The following is a 23260-nucleotide window of genomic DNA, read 5'->3' as shown; positions in this document are numbered from 1 at the left end:
CAGGGCTCGGTCCTTGGGCCCGCACCGTTCAACATGTTCATCAGCGATTTGGACGAGGGGGTAAAAAGCACCATGTTCAAATTTGCTGACAACACTAAGATGTGGGGGGATGTAGGCACACTAGAAGGGAGGAATAGGCTGCAATCAGACCTAGACAGGTTACAGGGGTGGGCAGATAAGAATAGGATGGGATTCAACACTGACAAGTGCAAGGTGATACACCTAGGGAGGAAGAACCAGCACCATACCTACAGGCGTCCAGTTCTGGGTGCCACACTTCAAGAGGGATCTAGTGGCCTGTTACAAACTAGTCAAGGGGGAATCAGCAGACATTAGGGGAGTCACTGTTCCCCCGAGCACCGCCAGGAGTGACTAGGAATAACGGTCACAAGCTGGCAGAAGGTAGATTCAGACTAGACATCAGGAGGCGCTACTTCACGGTCAGGGCGGCTAGGGTCTGGAACCAACTTCCAAGAGAAGTGGTGCTAGCTCCTACCCTGGGGGTCTTTAAGACAAGGCTTGACAATCACCTTGCTAGGGTTGTTTGACCCCAGTACTCTTTCCTGCCATGGCAGGGGCTTGGAGTTGATGATCTGCTCAGGTCCCTTCTGACCTTACTAACGATGAACTATTAACAGTTCTTCAGAGAACAAGAAACAAGATTTTTAGTTAAACTGAACCAAAACCGTGTGGAAATGTTTGGGATTGAAGTTTCTTGTTTCAATTATATTTTTGATAAATCTATATAATTATTCTTTTAATGATTTAAGCTAGAAAACAGATTTATTTTGTAAAAAAAAGTTTCAAATGTAATACTCACAGTTTTAAGTGCTAACATTCACGCAAATGCTCATTTTTGAGAGTTGGAGGGGAAAGCATAATTAAACATATACATTGTGCATCTTCCACTCAAGTGTTAATTGTTATATCAAGTACAGCTTTATATAAACTTTTCATTTTGCTGGATAGGTCTGACAATGAAGAGGCACATTCTGCATCTTTATGAGTGCTTGGACCCAGAAATTTATAGCATTATATTCACTTTCTACTAAGTGACTAGATGCTCAGCACATTCACTGATTTACAAGCACAACATGTATATAAAGTAGACTCCAGTCACTGGACAGAGAATATCAAATGACATTTCATAGTGAGATATTGCCATATTTTGAACTACTTTTTCAGTAACTGGGGTTTATTAAAGTAAGTGAATTAAAGAAAATAAAGTGGCTTAAGAAATAAAGGATAAATCCTATCTACAGAGTAGCGGATGTAGTTTAAATTTTCTTATTTCAGTGCTTACTTTATTTGGTCAATGGGATTTAACCATTTTAACAGTATCTACCATACTATTTAATAGCAGGGGATTTCTTTTTATTTTTATTAAAAAAAAAAATCAGAAATATAACAACATATGTTTTCAAGAGTTTAGTATAGCTCTAAGCCTCCCCTGGTTACATGGAAGAAATTATGTGTCTAGGTTTTTAGGTCAAGTTATATTAGGTTTCATAAGAAAAAGCCTCTTTATTTTTTATTTCTTGACAACTGTTTTATTTGTAGCATGTCAAGATATTGAACAGCTTCCACGTGAGATGCCTCCATAAGAGACTGAAAATAAAGTGAGAAGACACAATACCAAACAGGTGCTGGAACGCTCAGGACTTACATGCTTAGAAGCCACCATCAAGAAAAGGAGGTTGCAATGGCTCTGCCATATCAGGAGAAAGGGAGGAAACCATATCCCCACAAATAATTTTGTACAGTGAGATTTGAGACAGCTTTAGAAAGCAAGGTCACCTCTTATGGCAGTACCACAAGGTTTGCAAAAATGATATGAAGTTGTTCAACATAAATGCAGAAAGCTGGGAGGAGCACACGGAACCCTGTCCAATCTGGAGGGAACATCTGGCTCTGGATGCAGCAGAGCATGAAGCAGCTTTGATCCAGAGGATGGAAGCAAAGTGAGAAAGAAAAAAACAGCATTCTGTAAACTTGGACTCCAACTCAGACAACACATGGCTCTGTGAAACTTGTAATGATCTATGTTGCTCTTGAATTTGGAGTGTCAGCCACAAATAGTCATAGGGCATCTCCCTAGACCTTTTATGTGTACACCGTGATCCAAAGGATCAATGGTTGTCTATACATATTTGTAGCCTATTATCCAACCCATCTGATTTAAAATTGCCCATTGCCTGTTATGATACCATAGTTTGTATGTGAAAATTATAAGAAGTCTTTATTGAGATATATCGCTTCCTAGAACAAAAACATGGACCATATCAGGAGCATGATAACAACCAAACAAAATGAAACAGTTTGCTGTGCCTTGGCATTTGACTTTATCACAGAAATGGCGACAGTTGCTGAAAATGGGAAGTACTGCTAGAAATACTGATTTAAAGTAAATGAAGAAATGCCAACATCCACCTCTGAGTTAGCATGTCAGTTTTGTAATGAAGTAGCATTATAAGCTTTCCATAGCACACACAAGGAAATAATCATTTAAAGTTCTATATGGACTAACCAGGGTTTGCACTTAGACAACACAATTCCTTTCCTCCAAGTGTCTCAAAGCACTTTAGATGCATTAAATGAGTTAACAAGCTCAATGAACTGTGCTGAGGGTTACACATTATTATCTCTTTTTTTTAGAAAGGTAAACTAATCAGAAAGGCTACTGGGTCGGATCCAGCCTGGACCTCCACTTGAGCTAGGGACAGACATTACATATAAACCAGTTTATGTGATCAGAACAGAACAGATGTTCAGTGCACATAAACCAGTTTGAGAATGTCTGAAACCAGTTTGAGATAAACCTGGTTGAATGGAGTATCAGACTTAACTGATTTGGCTCAACCTGGTTTATGCAATGTCTGCCCCAGACCCCTTGCTGGCTTAAATTTCATAGATTTCATAGACATTAAGGCTGGAAGGGACCTCGGGAGATCATCGAGTCCAGCCCCCTGCCCAAAGGGCAGGAAGTCAGCAGTCTCTGCAGGCATCTGCCTGGCTTCTGCTTCCCCCCTCCCCTACACTGTCTGCTAAGCAGGCATTCCCCATCTCTCACAGACACCTCTCAGCATTAGCTCACATGTTGTGCACCTCCAAGCTGTGGCACACAGGACAAAAGCAGAACCAACAGATACCTGGTAATGTCCCTCTGTTTTCTTAATGGGGTGATAAACACTGAGTTTTGGGTGATAAACATTCCCTGCTGGCCTGTTCAGGAGTAGTGGCCTGGCCACACTGAACTCAGCTCAGCCCCGTGAAAGGGAAGGGAGGGCTGCTCTAGCATCCCCGGGGTTCTAGTTTGAGCCAGTGCAGGCATGTGCCTGCATTCCTGGGATGTCTGTCCGGTTACAAAACTGATTTAGACTAGTCAGGTTAGACTAACCTCCAAAGATTGAATCAATTCAGGCTCAGGCTTTTTGAATGTCTGTCCCTAGCAGGCACAGCTGGTGAACTCTGACTGTTGGGGCAGTGGAATGTCCCATGGGAGCAGGGCAAGGGGTGGGGGGGAAGAGTCTGCAGCTGACTGGGAGTGGGGCGGGGTTTGCAGCCAGCCAGAGGGAGAGGGGTTTGCAGCTGCCAAACACTCTGGCCAGTAGCAGGGAGGCTGCAAACCTCTCCACTCCTGCTGGCTGCAAACCCCCGTCCCCTCCTGCTCCCATGGGATGCTTCACCACCCCACCAGTTTGAATTCACCAGCCACACCTGGTCCCTAGCTTTAGCGCTCCAGTGCCAAATATTTGGTGCCTGGCCCCATGAGGTGGTCCATAAAGACAGTGAGTATTGCAAAATGATCAATGAAGCGATGGACAGCTGCAAAGAGTGTTTTAGGATGAGGCTCCTGGACCTCTCCTTACAGAATGTGGGGAGAATTAGGTCAGTCTAAAGTGAAACTTAGAGCCCAAAGACCCCAGAGGAAATGCTAACCTGTTTCTGAACTTCTCCTCTCTGGAAATCATGATTTTGTGATTCAGACTGCATCATCTGCTTGGGAAACAGAGCAGCTAGTCCATCACCAGCAGAGATGCTGGTTTTCTCAGTTTAAAAATTCCAAATTCTCTGATTAAACCCCCCAAAATCAGTGTTTTTCCAAGATTAAAATGAAATGCCACTATATATATATATAGGTATCAGTTGAACACAATGGTTTATTGAAATATTAACAATTTTAAAGGGATTCAGTGCCTCAATCAATATAATAAAATAAATTCTACATACCTATAATTTTGGCATTTGATTTTAACATGGAAAAAACAGAGCTCCCCCTGCTCCCTTCACTCCTAGGATGTGGGTCTAGCTACAGCTGCCCCCCTACTGCTTTGTGGTGCTGAGCAGCCCTGATGTGCTGGTGCCCTGCCCCTGCTCATGCTGTCACCTCACTCCCAAGCCACAGCCCCCCCCAAGCCCTGCCGATGCCCCTCACTCCTGATCTGCAGCCACTTGGCCCTGCTGGTGCCCTTCACTCCTGATCCACAGCCCCCTGCTCTCCCAGCTGCTAGGTCTGTGGGACCTGGTAGATGCATCCTGCCTGCTCCCTGCCCCACAGGCACCAGTCACAGGTGGCCAGCAGTGCCCAAACCTTGGCTGCTGTGTATAGGAGGCAGCGGTTGCTGCAGCCAAAGTGGAGCTCTCCCCCAGGGGGCCTCCACAGCCCAGCAGTCAGGAACCAGCATGGGAGGCTGGAGCAGGGTGGGGAGACTCAGTGCTGCCCCCACTGCTGCTGGGAGCCCCACACCAGCTGTGCTGCCATGGTGAGGCACCCCTGCCTGCCCGGCAGCAGCAGCAGCGGAGCAGAATTATGCCCCTCGGTGCTGGCAGGTGGGCAGGGGATGCCTCAGCCATGGTAGCATGGGGCTCCCAGTAATGGTGGGAGAGGCCCCCGGGGAGAGGGCATCAGGGTGGGGAACCCTGAGCTCCACAGCAGGCAGCCCACATCCCCCCCTGTCCTGTGCACAAATCTGTGGGGGGGGGGCATATGCCCCTCTGATATGTCACTTCTGGCACCCAACCCCTTCTCAGGAGGGTGTGCAGCAGTAGGGTACTAGCACCTTGCTGCCCCCAAATGAGCTGTCCATGGCTCTGTCCTGCTCTCTGGCCAGGCCCGATGGCTGCACAATCCCACCCTGGCCCCAGGAACCACCCCAGCCTTGCATCACCCTCAGCCCCATTTGCCAACACTGCTGCACTCCCTCCCTCACTGTGGCCACCTCAGTCTGCTCCCTCTCCCTCCCACATCACAGATGTACCTGCAGGCAAGTGTGGGAGCTGCTCTCCACTGCTGCCTGGCTGTATTGCTGGCCACGTGCATGTGTCCCACTACTTCCACTGCGGCCCATAACCCTGCCCCAAGCAGCTCCTTGCAGGCTGGAGCCCTGATAGCCTATAAGGGAAAACATGTTTCTCCTATAAAGGTGAAAAACACAGGAAACCACATCTGTGACATGCCAAATGAATTTAAGCATCTAATGAGTTTTGTGACCACCAAAACAGGACCATCTTGGATTGCTCATTAGGACTGAGGTACCTCATTTACACCTAAATCCCATTTAGGTGCCAATCTGCATTAGGCCACAAGTAACTAGCTCAAGATTCCACAAGAAATCTTTGACAAACCTAGGAGTGAGCCCAGACCTTCCAAGACATAGGTTTGTGTCTTCACCACAAGGCCACATTCACAATCCAGCTCCACACTACAAACATTTCAAAAGAGTAATAGATGCTTATTTCCTTGAACCCCTAGCTTTGTGAATTAGCAAAAGCAAACAAACAAAAAAAAGGCCACCCAAATTTAAGCATATGCACCTTTGGTAGCAACAGTATATATTTTGGGAGATGGGTTTTCATGACATTGATAGAACTGACTCAGCTGCACCATTTTTCACAATTGGTGACAGCCAAATACAAAAACATTTTCCTTATGCAAATATTCTCATAATGGAGAAATTCCAACAGAACAAAACTTCCATACATTTAAAATGCTATTGCAACTCACCCGAATCTCAATCCAAAAAACAAATAGAAATTTTGAAATCATCAACAAGTCCGTTGTGAGATTTATAGTCTTGTTTCCAAGCCAGTTAGGTTTGGAATAACCATCTGATAATCTGGACAATGCTTTATGCAATGTTATTGCTTGTCCCATTTCCCCCCCCCAAATTTAGTTTCCTTTAGTTTTACATATTTTAGTGTTGGTAGCATGAACTACAAAGTAAAGGCAGTAGAATAAAACTGTCCCCATATACAGGAGTTCAATGCTGTCAACTATGAATACACATTAGGATTCTATAACGTCAAAAAGCCACATAGTATCCTTTGGTACCTGAGCTAATATGCCATATACACTCCAGCTGCCTTGACCTTTAGCTAACACATCCATTTTTTCTAGTGCATCATTCAACAAATTCTAGTGCTACAACTGCCCAACTTGCTAAATCATCTTTTATATCACTGTAGGACAATTCTTAGGTTAAAAATAATCCTAAGGTGTAGATAAAGGAATACTGTGAAAATAAGATGTCGTATAAAGAGTCAAACTGAAATAGCTCTGTTATATTCACATCAACAACAGTCATGCCAGTCTTTTCCAGCAAATATTGACCATGCCCAAAGGGTCCAGATGACCCATACTGATCATGGGGTGAAAAGGGGATCAGATGCCCCTCAGATACTGCTACTCTTTTAATTTAAGAAGGAGTAAAATCAGGAAAAGAGCAAGGAACTCATCCTTGTGCACTGGCAAGTAGCAGAGAGACTGTGGAAAAAGTAATGCTGCCTAAAGCCATGCTACCACTTCTACAAAACCTCTCCAACATGCTATGGATTCCCTTTTTTTTTTGACACAGGCAGGAAACTAGGATTGGCAAGAGAAGCTGGAGTCATGTTGGCAAAGACAGGAATCCAGGGGACAGTGCAGAATAACAACAACTCTGTGCTGAAAGCTGTCTGAGAATCAGCTCCAAATACATTTCTCTCTCTCAGACTGTCTGCCATTTAAAATTTAACATCCAAGTACCCAATACCTCACTTGCATTCATGAGCTACAAGAGCTAGGGACAGAAACTACATGTAAATTGGCATAAGTGATCGGAAACAGGTTAAAACCTGTAACAAAACAGAAGTTCAGTGCATATAAATCACTTTCAAAATGGCCAAAACAGGTTTAAGATAAACCTGAGTGGATGTAGTATCAGACTTAACTGATCTAGGTTAAATCAGTTTATTAAACTTCCGTCCCAGATCCTTTCCAGATTTAAGTTAACTCACAGTTCCCTAGCATCCCAGGATGCTTTGCACATCCCCCAAACCCCTCTCCCTGCCTCCCCCCCCCCCCGTTCATAGAGTGGGCAGGCTAGCCTTGGCAGAAGCTGTCTGCTCCAGATGAGCTGGCAGGTGTGCTATAGCGCCCCCCGGCATCTGGCCTGAGATACTGCAGGTATGTGGCAGCATTTCTAGAATTGAAGGTGAATGTCTGTTCACTTGTTTATCGGTTCAATCTACGCAGCTTAGACTAACCTGCAAAGATTGAATCGGTTCAGCCTTGGGCTTTTTGACTGTTTGTACTTAGCCAAGGAGTACATGCACACCTCCCAAGGCCAGAGTCCCCAAGCATATTCAGAAGGAAGGCGAGCCATTTGTCTAACAACGTCAGAAAAGAGCGTCTAATTTTTTCTCTCAGACCTGAATCTCTCCCTTCTCCATAATAATAGCACATCCAATTTTGTCTATGACCAGATGATAAATTCTCTTAGCAAAAAGGACTTGACTAAGGCAGCTAACACTTGGGGTATGGTGAAAAATTTACCATAAAGTAAGCTAAGGGCTGCATTTACATTGCACCAGCTGCTTCCCAGCAGCTACCCATGGGCACGTTCTTTCCATCTGATAAACGAGGCAGCTTATTCCACTGTCACTGGGGGGAGTAAACTACCTGGGAATCACTAGAGGCCAGAGCCTATACACAGGCATTGCCATACAGGAGCTTGTGCATTGTGGGTTCATATGCCAGTAAACCTTGTGGTACATTTTTTTCCTGTGTTCACACCCCTAATACACCATCAGCCAAGCAGAACAGTTCATGTGTGGCAGTAGCACTTGGCTTGTGATCCAACAGAATTCTGTCATGCACCTGAATGTGTGGATCTTGAGTCATACTTCCAATGCATTTACCAAGGCTGATCCATTATCTCCAAAAGAAATGATCTGGAACACTTATGCGAGTCATGTTAATATAGGAGTTACTCATCCATTTTAATGAATGTTAGTAACAATTAATTTTTGAAGCAATGTTACTTTCTTGTATCTCAAAACATGGCTAAACAAAAAAAAGGGGGGTGGAATTTGTGAACAGCTTTCCTCTCAAGTTTGGAGAAATTAGTTGGTTCATAGTCTAATATCCTGTCTCCACAAATTGCCAGCACTTTAGAACAAACAATTTTGTGATAGTCTTCCCACTGGGAAGCTAGAAGCTGGCTTAAGCTAATACAAGATGGATAACCTCCTCTACATATTTTCTTTTCAACAACCCAAAGATATAACAATATGTTAAATATATATTCCTTTTTTCTATTCTATTAATAATTTGACCTCAGGAATAACCTGTGGAAATCACTGCCAGAAGATAATTTTGGATTTCTTCTCAACAGTTATACATGCCTACACTTTCCATCTAATTGGCAACTCAGCTGCTTTGTATGGTGAGAAAATGAGAAAGCATAAAATCTACTATTGCTAAAGCACATAATTTACTCCAATGTGTATTAGAGGATGTGGGCTTTATAAACCAAATATTAGGTTACACTGAACCATATGTATAGTGTTCGTGTGTGACAGCAATAACTTCACATTTGTTTTTTCATTAAATATCTTTGAGTTAAAATATTATTCATATTGGAATGTTAATTTAAAAATACCACACAAATCAGATTATAAAAATTGTTGCAATATTGCAGGGTGAAATAAATTAGGGGAATAAACTAATGGGATTAAATAAATAATTAGAAACATTGAGGTCATTCTTCAGAAAAGCAGGCTGCTTTATCACAGTATAACTGTGATATTTTCAGAGTATAACTGCTTTATCACAAAAAACAGCAACAAAAGTCCTCCCTGGGCCATTTTAGCCATGCCTATGCTTATACAGAATGGCTTCCTAGAGTAGGAAAATTGCTACAAATCAATGGCCAGCAGATAAATTTACCAAAAAAAAACACTTGGCTTTACTACTCTGGACTGATCCACTGGAAACATTCATGAAACATTTAACAGTGAATCTACCAAACTATCTACCTGTGATAGCACATGCTAGTGAGTGCATGCTACCAAATAAAAACATAAAATATCACTCTTACACATTTATAGTGAAATACAATCTAATAACAAGTGGAAATTGAAGTGAGATTTTAGCAGCTAAACATTTGACAGAATGTCAAAATATTTTGATTCATTATGTTTTATGTTAAATATTACTTTTATTACATCATATAATTTATAACTTTATATAGAAATTCAGATGAAAGAATTAATTTGTTTAATAGAAAAAGGTTCACAATTTTGGCTTTTTGTTCCCAAGCAGAGCAAACAAGCAGAAAATCTAGATAACAGAATTTCTCCCCATATGAAAAATCTGGATGCCAAATGAGCCTTTGAAGTTTATCATGGGGAAGATCTACTTAAAGTGCACAGAGGCAAAGTAAAAAACCATGGGCTGCTCGTGGCTCCCAGAAACATTTTTGCAATCGTTTTGGCCCTTCCACTGCCGATTAGCTGAGAGGCCCTGGTGGCCCTGCCCCTCACCATTGATTGGCTGTGAGTGCTGCCTTTCATACAGCTCTGCCCCTTACTTCTGAATGGTAGAGAGGGGCAAGGCCACACAAAAGACATCTGTCTTGGCCAATCAGCCGTGGAGGGAGAAGAGGGCAGCTACCATGTTGGCTGCTCCCCTTTATGCTGATGGCTTTCCCCTCCCCGCCCCCCCCCATGGGCTGTGAAGCTAAGCCACAGCAGCCACCAGCTCCCACGGGGGAGCCAGCATTTAATTTTTAATAAGTTTTTTTTCCCCCTGACGATTCTGCGCAAATTTGCAGGGATCACCAGTTTTCATGGCGGTTGTGGACTCCACCTTTTTCATGGTTTCTGTGAAAATTGCAAACTGAGTAGATCCCTAGTCATAAGGAATCCTGTACAGGATTCATTTGTTCTTACTGACAGTATCAAGATACAGATAAATTGATGTTTACTACAAGACTGTATGTTGAAGATGTAGCAGTAATAGTAGTAGAACTAGTAAGGAGAAATTAGATGTTAAAGTATATCTTTATTCATATATATGAATCAAGTAGGTTCATAAATGAAGTGCCTTCTTGAAAGAGGTAATGAAAAGTTCTCTCCATTTTATTTTAATGGAAGTTATATTACAGGCCACACTAGCAGAATGCATATACGTGCTAGGTAAAGTAGTTATTAGGAGATAGAGAAGAGCAGTTCAATTACTGCCCCTTAGGACCTATCAGATATTAAACTGATAATTGCATCCAAGTAGCCAGGAGAATAAAGATGAACCATATTTGAATACACTCTGTTCCAAGACATCCACTTGTTTCAGAACCATCTAGACTCTGCTGGCAACAAATTAATTAAATGATTCCTAAGGAAAACAACACTTGGTAGGCAAATGAAAATGTGGGCACTTTACTACACAGCTGATTTTTCAAGATATTAGAAACTCAGACTTATTGGCAGCTATAATTCAAATGCCAAAACCATCTGAGGCATGCAACAATCTAAACGCTGAACAATGAAAGCAGATTTTTAGGTTTCCTATGCACAGTAAAATTGCCACATGCAGAAGAAAGCTAAAATATTATAGATACAAGTAAAACACTTTCCTATATGGGGAACCTTTGCTAAATGTTGACAGGAAAAGAAAGGCTGTTTTATGGCTCTGACGCAGAGGAAAAAAAATCAAGCAAAGCAAACAAGCAAAAAAGGAACTGGTTCCCATACTGCCTTCCTGCCCCACCAAACAGCGTATGGTGATGATGAAATGCAAGAGAACGGCATCCAAAGAAGTGGTTAATGGGAACTAGAACAGATCACAAGCAAGCAGAAAACACTTCTAGTATCTCTATCTTCTCTTTTTAAAGGTTTTCTTCTAAGAAAGAAAATCAGACACTTCTCCAGCTTTTTATTAAAGGACTTGGAACCATTGTAGATTAAGTCACTTTGTCCCCCAACTCGACTTATCCACCGATTTAATGAAGACTAGTGAGGAAAAAAAAAAAAAATAGATCCATAATGATGTTTGAGGAGTTGAACCTTGGGCATTTCCAATGGACTTTTAGAAGGACTGAAAGAGACAGCATGAATGATATTTCTAGATTTATATCTGCTTTGATAATCTCATTGGCTCAAAAGCAAACTTATCTTCCCTGTGGGCATATCAGCCTTTTTCTGCCTTAGAACTCATGAACTGGATCTCACTTCAGGCTAGATTATGTCAGCCCTATAATATTGTGGGCAGATTACTTCATCTCCCAAATGCTGCAGAGAATTGTTATGAATGTTTCTTCCTTTGCCCCCTAGCAGTTTCAAAAAGCTTGCCATACTTTGCTAAACAGCTTTCTTCCCTCCTCACCAATCATCGTGGTTCACTTCCTGGCTTGAAAAGAAATGGATGAAAATAATCTCCTACATACTTCTCTAAACAGTGTGCCATAAGCATCATGTTGTTACAATTAAAAACCAGTAAGTCTGCCACTACGCAAGTAAGTAAATAGACTCAGACACTTGTAGTATAGTTATTTTGCCCTCTTAAGGTGCTTTGATCTAGAAAACTTTACTGATGCATAAACAGGAGATGATTTTCATAAGTTCCAAGTTCTGCTGATAGTTTTAAATATCCCAAAAAGCTGATAAACTAGATAGTAGGAAAATGACTCGCATCTATTCAAATGAGCGTTACACAATAGCTAACTGACTGGTAGCATCTTACAGTTACCACAACACATCTGATGCCTGTGGGTCTCAGTCTAGCCACTATTATACAGGTATCCATGTTATAAAGCCACTATCCCATTTGTTGCCCTTTTTTGATAATTTGTTCTCTAATGGCAGGCTAAGAGTTGAGTGGGCAGAGAGACTCAATTACCCTTTTGCTTCTTAAAATTCATGCCCCTAAGCAAAGACAGAGACTTGCTGTTGGGTAGGCAAGGCTTGCACTATTTCTTTCTACTTTATTCTCTGGATTCAGAGAAGACTTCTCTCTCCAGTGCTATCCACCTGACAACTCCAAGTAACAATAGATTCACTGAAAACATCCAGACCAGTAACTTTTTCTCTCTTTTGCACACAGAAGGCAAACATTGGTCATGATTATTTATCATTCAAAATGAACAGTGTAAATGGACAGCTCTTTGATTCAAAAGAAAAGCTCATTTCCATAGCCTGACTGAAAATTAATTAAATACAACACTGGATTATGCAGATGTTAATTATTTTTACAAGCTGTGTTAGTACAACAGAAACAGCGGGGTAACATATTTCCTCACATTTTTCTATTTTTTTTTTTTTTTTACAAAGTGATGAATGCCAACCTCTGTAAAATCATGTGTTATTTTCACATTACTTTACAATGCCCCATTTGCTGCATGCAATCAGTTTTCAAGGCAGTCTAAAAGAGGGCGGCATGTTAATACTAGTTAAACCACCATGAGAGGGTAAAGGCTAATAGAAGACAAAACTGTGTTTTAGTTTTCAGTAACTGTATTGCATAACAGTACATTTAGTGTAACAAGTGGCTTGCAAAAGAGTGTAGAAAAAAGCCCTGGTTGACAGAGTCAAGTTCCTTGGCAAGAAAAGTAATTTTGTGTAGAACAGTTGTAATTTTTTTTTTAACCACAGCTTTGCACAAAACTTTTTTGTCCTTTTTTAAAAAAAAGACTATAATAATTGAAGGGAGACAAATGGATAAATCAAATTTAAAATGATTCTGGTTGAACTTGTGATGTTCTCTAAGTAGCCATAGCATTTTCATACAGGAAGTTAGAATGGATCTTTTAAAAGAAACCATAGGATTTAAAAAACAGGAGCAAAAGGGGCAATAAGTTATAATCTGGTATGCTATGTACTACTTACCTTCAAAAGTCAAATAAAACTTTCCTCTGTCAAACCAAACGAGGGAAGGCTGTTCATTCTCTGTATGGCCAGGAGTTGAAGCGGGATGGGAAAGGTTAAGGAGAGGGAGAGAGAAGGACACAGAGTGAGTTACAGAGCAGGTCATTTATCTCACTAGGGGGTAGGGAAGAGGCAGTGCAAGCTCTTAACGTGCAAGGAAAGGGGTAGTAGAGTTTAAAACTCTATTATGTGTTCAGAAAAACAGAAAGCAAAAAGCAAGCTATGGAAGCCTAGATTGTGGGGAGGGGGGTGGATTTTTGCCCTCTTGACAGTTTTTTGTCTATGGGTGGAGTAGAAAAGGCTTCTTGTTCATGCAGGCTGGTTTAAGCATATTTTAACTGCACTAGTTTTGACAAACTTGTCACTTTTTTTTTTTCCTTCTTCATCTCCAGTGGTGTCTCTACAGTGCTAAAGTAGAATCAGCAGACTTTATTGGGGAGGATGCTGTAACTTGTATTCAACATTGATGTTAGGAAATAAGTGCTAGGAAAATGTACATTTTTATTGCATTAGAGGACATCAAATTTCTGGTCAAAATACACACGGTAGGAAGTAATCAATTGAATTTTTTCCCAGAATTGTCAGTTTACCTGGACTCTCACCTCCTTGAAAAGTACCAGAAAACAAACTTCACTTGATGCTATATTCTGCTGAAATAACTAGATGCACTTTTGAGCAGTTAAATTATTCCTTTAATTTTAAGTTCACAAAGCAATAGCATATCACCTATCAATCCTTTTTGTCACTGAGAAACTGTCATGCAATGTGCTGCAATTGTTTGTGGCACGAGTTCCATTTTTAAAACACAAGTATGCATCTGATATGCACTGGACACTCATGGTGGTTAGGTGAGAAGCACATCCATGAGGTTTACAGACATTCTGATGAGATAATGGCTTGGATTTTCAATCCACATTTCTTGAAACCACTCTGCTAGTACAGTACCTGCAGGTGTTTCACAGCGCCTTTCAAATGTGGGCAGTTTGTCAATAAAAGCATCATCTTCTGATACCATGAGCAAAAGAAACGTAAAAGAAAAGAATGAAAACACAAATCCCAAATGAAATCAAGCAGTGTTCGACATCAACAAAAAACACAAAGACGACTTTTAATGAGAAAAATAAGTAAAGGGTCACAAACCGAAACAAGGGCATCTTCTTTATACAGTGACTTATTCAAACTGGAAAAGCAACAACAACAAAAGAAAACCAAAGCACAAGAGACAAACAAAGGAAAGAATTCTGGTTGATATTTCTTTGGACAAGATTTGAATGGTATGGACTTTACCACTAGGAAACAAGTGTCCAAAAAAGAAGTAGAGATAACAGTTCTGTTTGTTGGACTTGAGTGGCTATGTATCATTTGAGTGGACAGACACATGGGGTGGAATACCTTCTAATGGCCATAAAAGGAGAGTGCATAACCTCTGGGATTATAAAGAGCAGCCAAAACATTTGAATCTCAACTTAATGCTAACAAAATAATTCTGAAGTAAGGTTTCATACCAGCACCACAGGGCAACCCAGGATATCATCTTGCCTGAAGTGTGGCAATCCCCTTTTCTGAAGACTTATTCTAGGATGCTATCTATAATTTAGACTTGTGTGCTGCACTCATTGCCTCTGTAGGAGTTGAGTTATAAATGTCCCACTGCTATGGTTCCTTAATGTCTTGCTAACACACAGTTGGCTGTCCTAAGCCAACTATTCTTTGCCTGGCCTTATGTAGCAGCTTATTCAACACACTCTGTCTGCACCAAAGTATGCAATTTTATTTGATTTGCCCTAAACCTATATCTGCTGCCTCTGTCTATACATTTGTGCCATAAATAGAGATTAGGGCAAAATGGGAGAAGTCCAATGGAAGTTCAGCTGCCTAGTAATAAGTAGACATGAACATTTCTACTGTACCACTGAGACCTTGACGGAGGATGAGTTGCAATTGTCCTCTGATTGGAACTTTAATGAGCCTTCTACACAGTGAGACATGGAAGTTGGGCAGCCAAATTTTACTGGCAAGGTCTACTGAACTGTTCCTGCTGCCTCTGCTACCTTCTGTGCTGACCCCCTGTGCACAGGTAAAAACAAAGACATAGCTTTGGTTTTCAAGAAACTGATCACAAATCTCCCTTGAACCAGTCTGCCTCTGTGGAGAAGCAGCAACCACTTCAAATATTTTCCAGCATGAGGCCAGTAAGGGAGAACTCTTGCAAAACCAAGATATTTGAGGTATACAATCCTGCACTTGAGCACTACTCAGAGCTGGAGTGGAGGGACATGAAGGACCTAGAACACTGAATGAAACACACAACTATCCTAGAGACTGCTCATTTATTGACCAAGAAAACTGGAAGGGGACATTTAAGTACTCAGGAAGAAACCCATGTCTGTGTCTAATCCATCAAAAAAATCATTCTGGACCAGATGATCGGTTAACATGTGACAGCAATTCCACAATATGAAAAAACAGTGCTGTCTGGCTGCATGGGCCCCTGTTGAAGAGACTAAAGTTGCACATGAGACTATACATGCTAGAAAGAACAGTAATGTATTGCCTAGAGATATTTTAAAAAGAGGGTAGACTGATACGGTTTCTTCCAAATTACAGAAATCCATTTTATACAGGAGGCCATTGTATAAAAAAGATAAGGGTCAGGAAAATCCTAACAGGGATTGTGATTTCTGGACTTTCATTATGAAACAGAAAGCAGCATTCACATGCTGCTGCCATTTGCAGTGTGTGAAAATCCTAGAAAACAGAGTGGCATTTTACACCATGACATCCCCAAGTGACTTTAGATTTGCTCCAAGTGAAGCATAAGCACTTGTGGTCATCTCTGGAACCTTAAAAGGCTGCAAATTCAATGTTAGTACCCTATTTAAATAATAATTATTAGAGGTATGAGCTTCATACATTAAAACTAAATCAAAATTTTAAAGGAACAAAGCCTGAAGGAACAAATCCAATATGGTGTTCTCAAAGAATTTGGACATCTTGTGCTAAGGGTCCTGCATGTGAGTATATTTTAAGGGCAATTTTTCTTAGAGTGCCTCTTGCATAAGAATTATTTAATTCCTTATCTTAATGTGGGAACTGTATCTGTATTGTCAGGAGAGTCAAATCCTAAAACACTTACCCATGGAAAACAGATTTACAGCCTGATTTTCAAATACCAAAAATTTAACTAATTTTGAGAAGGGCCAGATAAGCAGTTGAATTTTGAATGCTTCCAAACTTTGGAACCTTTTCTCACAATATCATTTACTCAGTGACTCATGTCAAGTTAGAGCCCAATCTTGATTTTGATACTTTTAAAGGAATGAACACTTCATGCAACTAGGAGGGATCCCTTGGGTCATCAAGTCTAGTTCCCTGCCATCATGGATAACCACGTCATATAGTCACATCATCTTAAACACTGTTATGGCACTAGAAACAGAACCAAAGAGTGGAAGAAGCAATTAAATATCAGTATCTGCTCTTGTTTTAAATAGAATCTTAAAATAAATTTTATGGACCTTTGAGCGATGTGCCGAAGGAACTCTGATGAAAATCAAATACAAGGATGATTGAGAAAGACAGACAAAGAGCCTTTTTTTTTTTTAATATACAAATATGTCTATTTAGGAAATAAAACAATTTAGCAAGAGTAGAACAAAGAATTAAACATGATAGCTGAGCAGAGGCATTGTTTTGCTTCTGACATTGGAAAGGTTATTTGTCCCAGTGGGAACATTATTGCTGAAATGCTAACAAAGCATCGATCATATCAGCTAACCCTTCTCAAAAATTAGTTAAAATTTCATACCAGCTTTTCAAGCATGTTTGAAACAAATATTTGTTTATCCTGGCAGAACCCGTCTACTGCCCTGTTGTCAATGTATACTCCCTTGACAAGGTCCAAGTATTGGGCAAAAACTTATGTCAATGAATATCAGTTTCAGAAAATCCATGGGGGAGCTACAGATCACACATTTTTGCTCCTTGATCTTCAGAGCAGTTAGTTCATACATGACATGAATAACTGCTGACTGGAGTCCTCTGTGCATTGAAGGGAAATACATCCTGATTTGGATTGAATAAAGTTAAACACTGACCAGTCCATTGGTTGAAATGCATGAATTTTCAGAGGCATGCTTATATAATGGTAACCACCAGCAGGTGAGAAGAGAGGATATATATGGAAAGGTTTTTCAAAAACAAAACAGAACAAAAATAATAGAACGTAACAGATAAGAAAGTTAAAGCAAAGACAGAAATGAAAATGCCCTTGGTTGTTTAGACAGACAGATGCTATTTGCAAAAGGTTGAGATCCAGATTCAAACTTTCCCCAAGTTGGAAGGTTTGAAATTGAATCTAGGTTCAGATTCACATCATCTCCATTTTCAAAGAAGCAAAAACAATTTCTGAAAATCATTTGGTTTGGTTAGGAATAAAGCCAACAGCCGTCAGAATTTGAAATTCCTGTAGTTAATAGTTGTCTCCAAGGCTTTCTAAAGCAGTCATTTATCATCTCAGCAAGCATGACAAAAACATTATGATGATTAGTTAATTTTGATTCTCACATGTCCTGTGTTTGAATCCCTCCCCCACACTACCAATAGCAGTCAATCTGCTTTTGTGCCAGTCACATTGCTCATTTAAGGACAAGACATCGCAGACCATGAGTAGCAATGCAAACACCCTTTCCCCACCAAGCAAGTCCAATGATGTAATTGAATTAAAAATGGTCCTAAAACATGGGGAAAGATAAGCAGCAAGTGATAGCTGGACTGCCGAGATGGCTTTCAGTCAGATGGTAGCAGTGATGGTGGGCCAGAAATAAGTGCCATAAACAACAGAAAATAAGGATAACTCCATCTGGACTAGAAAGGGAATTGAAGGACAGGAGAGAAAGGGTCTGCAGAAGCATCAGGAAAGTGCCTTAATGAAAGAAGGGAGAATTTCAGACAGAGAAAGACTAGGAGTCTGCATCAGAGAGAGATCTCTGTCAGGAGAGAGAGCACTTGCAAATGAGTATAGAAGAGAGCGAGAGAAAGAAAGAACGTGCAAGTATCTTGACCCAAGAAAAAGGGAAGGAGAAGCCCCAAAAAGACAAAGCCGTGACTCAAAAGCATCCAAACCTAGGTGCTGTCAGCCTTATGCTATTGTTTGTATTTATTCTCTAACACCACAGAGGCTTAGTTAATCTCGTCAGTAAGACAAACACATCTGAGGACACATTCATTTCCTCTAGTAGGAAACCACATTATTGGTTTGAATTTGAAGACATGACAGGACTTCCAAATTTTGAAAAGTTCTGAAGCTTTTCACAGGACCCCATTTTCTGACCGTTTCTACCATCTCTCACTTTCAAGACAAATAGGCTAAAAGCTCAGAAAGATGTTGTCATTTTTTTCCCCCAGGATGCCAATATCCAACTTCTTTCCTGCCCCCTCTATGACAAAAAGAACTCCCATGCAGAGAGCTGCTTTTGACTACAATTACACATTTTAAGTCAATTTAACACTTCTTTTTGGTGATAACTTCTACTTTTATCAAAAATACATTATTATTGCAGTTTTATAGTTCAGAGAATAAGTAAATCTCCTTTCAACCTGGATACTAATTTAGATAGTAGATCTCAACTATAATCCTTCTCACCTTTTTTTTTAAAGGATTTGTTTTAAAAAAGAAAACATGAACATGAAACCGAAAAACTAGAGAATTATTCAACATACATAGTGGGTTTCAGGAAGTGAAGTTTTCAGGAAAGCCATTCAATTCTATTAAAAAAAAATAAAAAACCAGCATGTTTTTTTTTACCAACTGTGGGAGTAGTGGCTGCACTCAAGGAATTGGTGGAGGATATGGAAGAAGTACTTTCAGCACGGGCTAAAGGTGCTATCGGAGGAGGACTGGATGAGTGAATAGGAGGGCTAAAAGGCCTGGACTGTAGAAAAACACAAAACAAAATTAAAAATACACATGCTGTAACATTTTCCTCAAACAAAGACATAAAACTCTTATATTCCTGTAACGCTAAAATCATCTAGCATTCTGATCTCCCCCACAGTAAAGATGCTTGGATCTTAATGATTCTCAGGTCTATAAAAAAGGATGACCGATCTCAACTTTGCAAGTCTACATCAGTTATCTTACCCCACGCCACAGCATTTTTAATATTTTCTGATCCTATGACATTATGTCACCATAACACAGCAATTTAGTTCCAGAAGACATAGGAAGGATGGTATGTAATGGATAAGTACCACATGAGTTTTCAATCTGACAGGACTCACTCACATGAGTTAAACCTTGTTTCTGTGAGTGTTCATTAAGTCCTCCTGGATCTGAAATATTCCCTCAGAGGAGAAAGAAATCCAGTGGAATAATATTTAGGAATTATTTAAAGGCCAGATCCCAGAATCCTTCTGTAGTCGAAATACACCAGTTGGCAGCATCTTAAAATTAGTAAGAGCTTCACATACAATGTGACTGCAGGAATGGGCTGTAATCCCTAAAAGCATTAATACAATGGAAACTGGTAGTGGTGTTTTACAAAACTTATTACAAATTGTAGCATTTTAATGGTATGTTTTGTTCCTTACTTATACAGGATTTGAGAGTGTTAACACAAGAGATCGATCACAATGCACTACACCACTAAGGCCAGAACATGCCTTCCTGTCTCAGGACTTCCCAGTGTTCCTAGAACAGTCGAGAAGACACTTGGCAAAATACTGCAAAGAGCAGTACAAAGCCCTGTGCAGCATTTCAGTTCACTGAAACGGGTTTGGGTCATGACAAAAACCCCAACGACCTAAACAGCACTGAATGGCCGCAGTACTTGCCTGCTACTCTTGGGATTGTTCAAAAACAGCTATCCCAGAATAACTATTGCAGCATAAGACACCTCCCATGCATCTGCTATCATTCCACAATAAGTGTGGCCTTTGCCAATTTAGCAAGAGTAGATTGAGCTACATTTGAAAAGGGCAGACTGGTTACAAAATAGAAATAGCCATATGAGCCAAATACCGAAATAACTATTCCAAAATAACCATTTTGATGCATCTCCAAGGGTAGACAAGTTGTTAGTAGTATTCTAGTACACATTACAACTTTTTCTCCCTCAAGAACTGCTGCATCAATGACGTTCACACCATTATTTCTGAGGGTTTACAGTTGACTCTAAAGTCATGTGCATTTGTGTCTTGTCTCCTTTGAAAATTTGAGCACAATTTGTGCTTTCATGCAGAACATGTTTTGCTTTTTGGTAAAATATCAGAAAAAAATGATGTCTATCTATATTTGCTCATTAACCCCCCTCCCCACTAATTCAGTTTGGCTGTGTTGGTGTCCCTGTTGTATTCTGTAAATATATGAGTGAGTGAAAACATCTGAGGACACCACAAACTTTAAGGCAACATTGGAAAATATGCTTGAAGAAGGAATCTCAAATTCATCTTATGAATGTTCAGACCTCTTTCCTAAATCTAAGCGTTTAAATTTATTCAAATAAAGAAATAGGTACAGTTGATTACATCCAATTAAAACTAGCAATGTCTCACCTTGCACATCACTCTGAATTGTTAATGAGCAACTGGCAGAGGAAGAATAATTTCTTAAACATTGTCCCATGTATAATTTCTAATGATGAAAACATTTCAAAGACCTGTAACCCCAACAGGAACCATTTGCAGACTTTTATTTTTTGTGCATTACTAGCACTATTAATCCATCTCATCAGATTAGAAATGCAAACGTGAAGTTTTCTGTCTCATTACTGATTGTGTAAAAGATGAACATACCACATCACCAACTCCAGGCTTCCCTGGAGGAAGTTTTGGCCGAGATGGGGGTCGAGGTGGAGGAGGGGGTGGGGTGGTGCTGCTACAGGCAGCCAGTGGAGTTGCTGGACGAGCAGGAGATGAAGAACCTGAAAGAAATACAGTCTGTAAATAAGATGTTAAAGAGTAAAATCAAAACGTCTCTCTCCCCATTGAACTCCTTACTGCACGTGGCAAGCCATCAAGCAAACAAATGCTATTCCAGCTTTTAACTCACACTCACAGCAAATGCATCACAGGAGAATTTGGAAATGTGGAAGTAGGTTACAGCTGATAACCAAAGTGGCCATAAACCACCCCCCAAAATGCAACTGTCTGTTGTGGAAACACAGGGTAATAAGCTCTGCTTTGACTTAGCTGCAAGCCAAATGCTAAAATTTGCACATGCACACAGCAACACAGACTTTGCAGGTATGACTTTCCTGATACAAAATGAAACTAAAATTTAGCTTATTGAAAATTAGTTTTTATTTTTCAAATAATAACATTGTAAAAGTTCTCCCTCTTGAATATCCACATTGCTTCTATAAGTTACAAGAGTAAGTGTCTGGGAGCAAAGTGGTTGATTATCTTCGTACCTCTGTTTACTGCACACACAACTGTGGTGAGCTGCAAGGAGAGCAACTACTGAGGACTTTTCAGTGTTTTTCACTTTAGCTTCACAATCCTTCCCTCAGTTCCCAATTTCATGTTTCTGTTTTTCTAACAGAAAAGACCCACTCTAACCTTAACAGCCTTAAATAGTTTGATAAACTCATGCTTTTCTGGAAACAAACAAACAAACTTTAAATACTTTAATGTATTTCCCTAATTAGTAAGGAGACTATGTGTACTGTTCATTCTGTGTACATCTTCTGTTCTTTCCAAGTTCTTTGTGGAATTACCTGAAAGATAGTAAGTGTAAGACAGGAGGAAGAGAGATTTTCTTATATTTAATCTAGAGCCACTTAATTATAGTACTGTCCAAATCACTGCAATATAAATCTGTGCTAAGAAACAGCTTTAGCAAAACATTTCACCAAGCACTGTTTAAGTAGTTTAGAAAGACTGTATCCTGTTTTGTAATTTAGAAGATTTCCGAAGAGAAATTCTCCTTGTAGGTGTGTTCATGCTCTGCGAGGGACTAGAGTAGGGGAGGCCATTCACAGTAATGCGTGTTGTAGTGAGCTGAAAATGCTTATAGGATTGGACAGCGATTCCTTACCGAGTAAGCAACACTGTTATGCGTATTATCCTGGAGTTTCCTTAAAATGGTGCTCTGTTACAAAACTACAACACATCTCTATCAGATCCTGACTGCATGCTATTTTGGTGTAAAGACGGCATGTCAGATAGCAGCTGTCAACAAATACATGAATATTTAAAGAACTGGGGTATGGGTGGAAGTTGTTTACAAAGCCATGAACAAAGCCTGTGAGGGTCCTTTGATTTTATTTTCATTGTAAGATGGCATCCAATCAATGAACCAAAGTAAAGGCTGGAGCGGTGACAGGGGAGAATGTTAGGAGGTGTGGTGGGAAGCACAAAAGGACATTTAAGAGAACTGCAAAAAACCCTTTTACCCCAAAAGACCATTTTAAGCAACATTCTAACTTTCTGTGAAGCAGAAAAGGTTTTGTTTGTTTGTTTGTTTTTGTCATTCATGACTGTCACCTTTCTGTGAAGATAGACTTGCTACAATTCAATGAAAAATTATTGAGACAGGGTTCTTAAATTCATGTTAGAAGATTTTGATTTAACTATGAACATTTAACATTCCAGAACAAAATTCAGCAGGAATTACAATATATACAAGTACAATATATAATTTAATTTTTTTTTGGGGGGGGGGGGCAGGGAGTTAGCATTAAAACTTCTTCAATCCCAAGACTAACACTAATGCCATCTCTAAATAAAGAAGAGCTAGGATGACACAAGTAGGGACTTGATACAACAGGACTGTTGCACAAACTTTATTGATAGATCCATTTTGCAAAGCACTAGAAAATACATTCTAGGTTTTTTAGGCTAGGGACAGAAATTACGTATAAACTAGCAGAAGTGATCGGAAACCCATTCAAATCTATAACACAGCAGAAGTTCAGTGCACATAAACCGCTTTCAAAATGGCTGAAACCAGTTTAAGATAAACCTGAATGGATGTAGTAACTGATTTAAGTTAAACAGGTTTATTGAACTGCCCTAGATCCCCTTCAGATTCAAGTAAACTTGAAGTCCCCCAGCATCCTGGGATGTTTTGCACCCC

General features: G+C 40.2%; 1 protein-coding gene across 1 annotated transcript in view; it reads right to left on the bottom strand.

Moving 5' to 3' along the window:
• Positions 1 to 23260, bottom strand: part of SGIP1 (SH3 domain GRB2 like endophilin interacting protein 1) — a 200262-nt gene that overhangs the window by 28099 nt on the left and 148903 nt on the right. Inside the window, exons 16-18 of the mRNA XM_019531590.1 lie at positions 20977 to 21104; positions 18989 to 19115; positions 14128 to 14187 (exon numbers count right to left, since the gene is read on the bottom strand). Coding sequence (XP_019387135.1) covers positions 14128 to 14187; positions 18989 to 19115; positions 20977 to 21104 — 315 coding nt within the window. The remainder of the gene's footprint in view (positions 1 to 14127; positions 14188 to 18988; positions 19116 to 20976; positions 21105 to 23260) is intronic.

Source organism: Crocodylus porosus, unplaced genomic scaffold (genome assembly GCF_001723895.1).
Source record: "Crocodylus porosus isolate Cpor-Errol unplaced genomic scaffold, CroPor_comp1, whole genome shotgun sequence".
In the NCBI taxonomy this organism is placed as follows: Eukaryota; Metazoa; Chordata; order Crocodylia; family Crocodylidae; genus Crocodylus; species Crocodylus porosus.
Note: the sequence above shows the minus strand (reverse complement) of the source record. Positions and strands in the feature narration are given on the sequence as shown.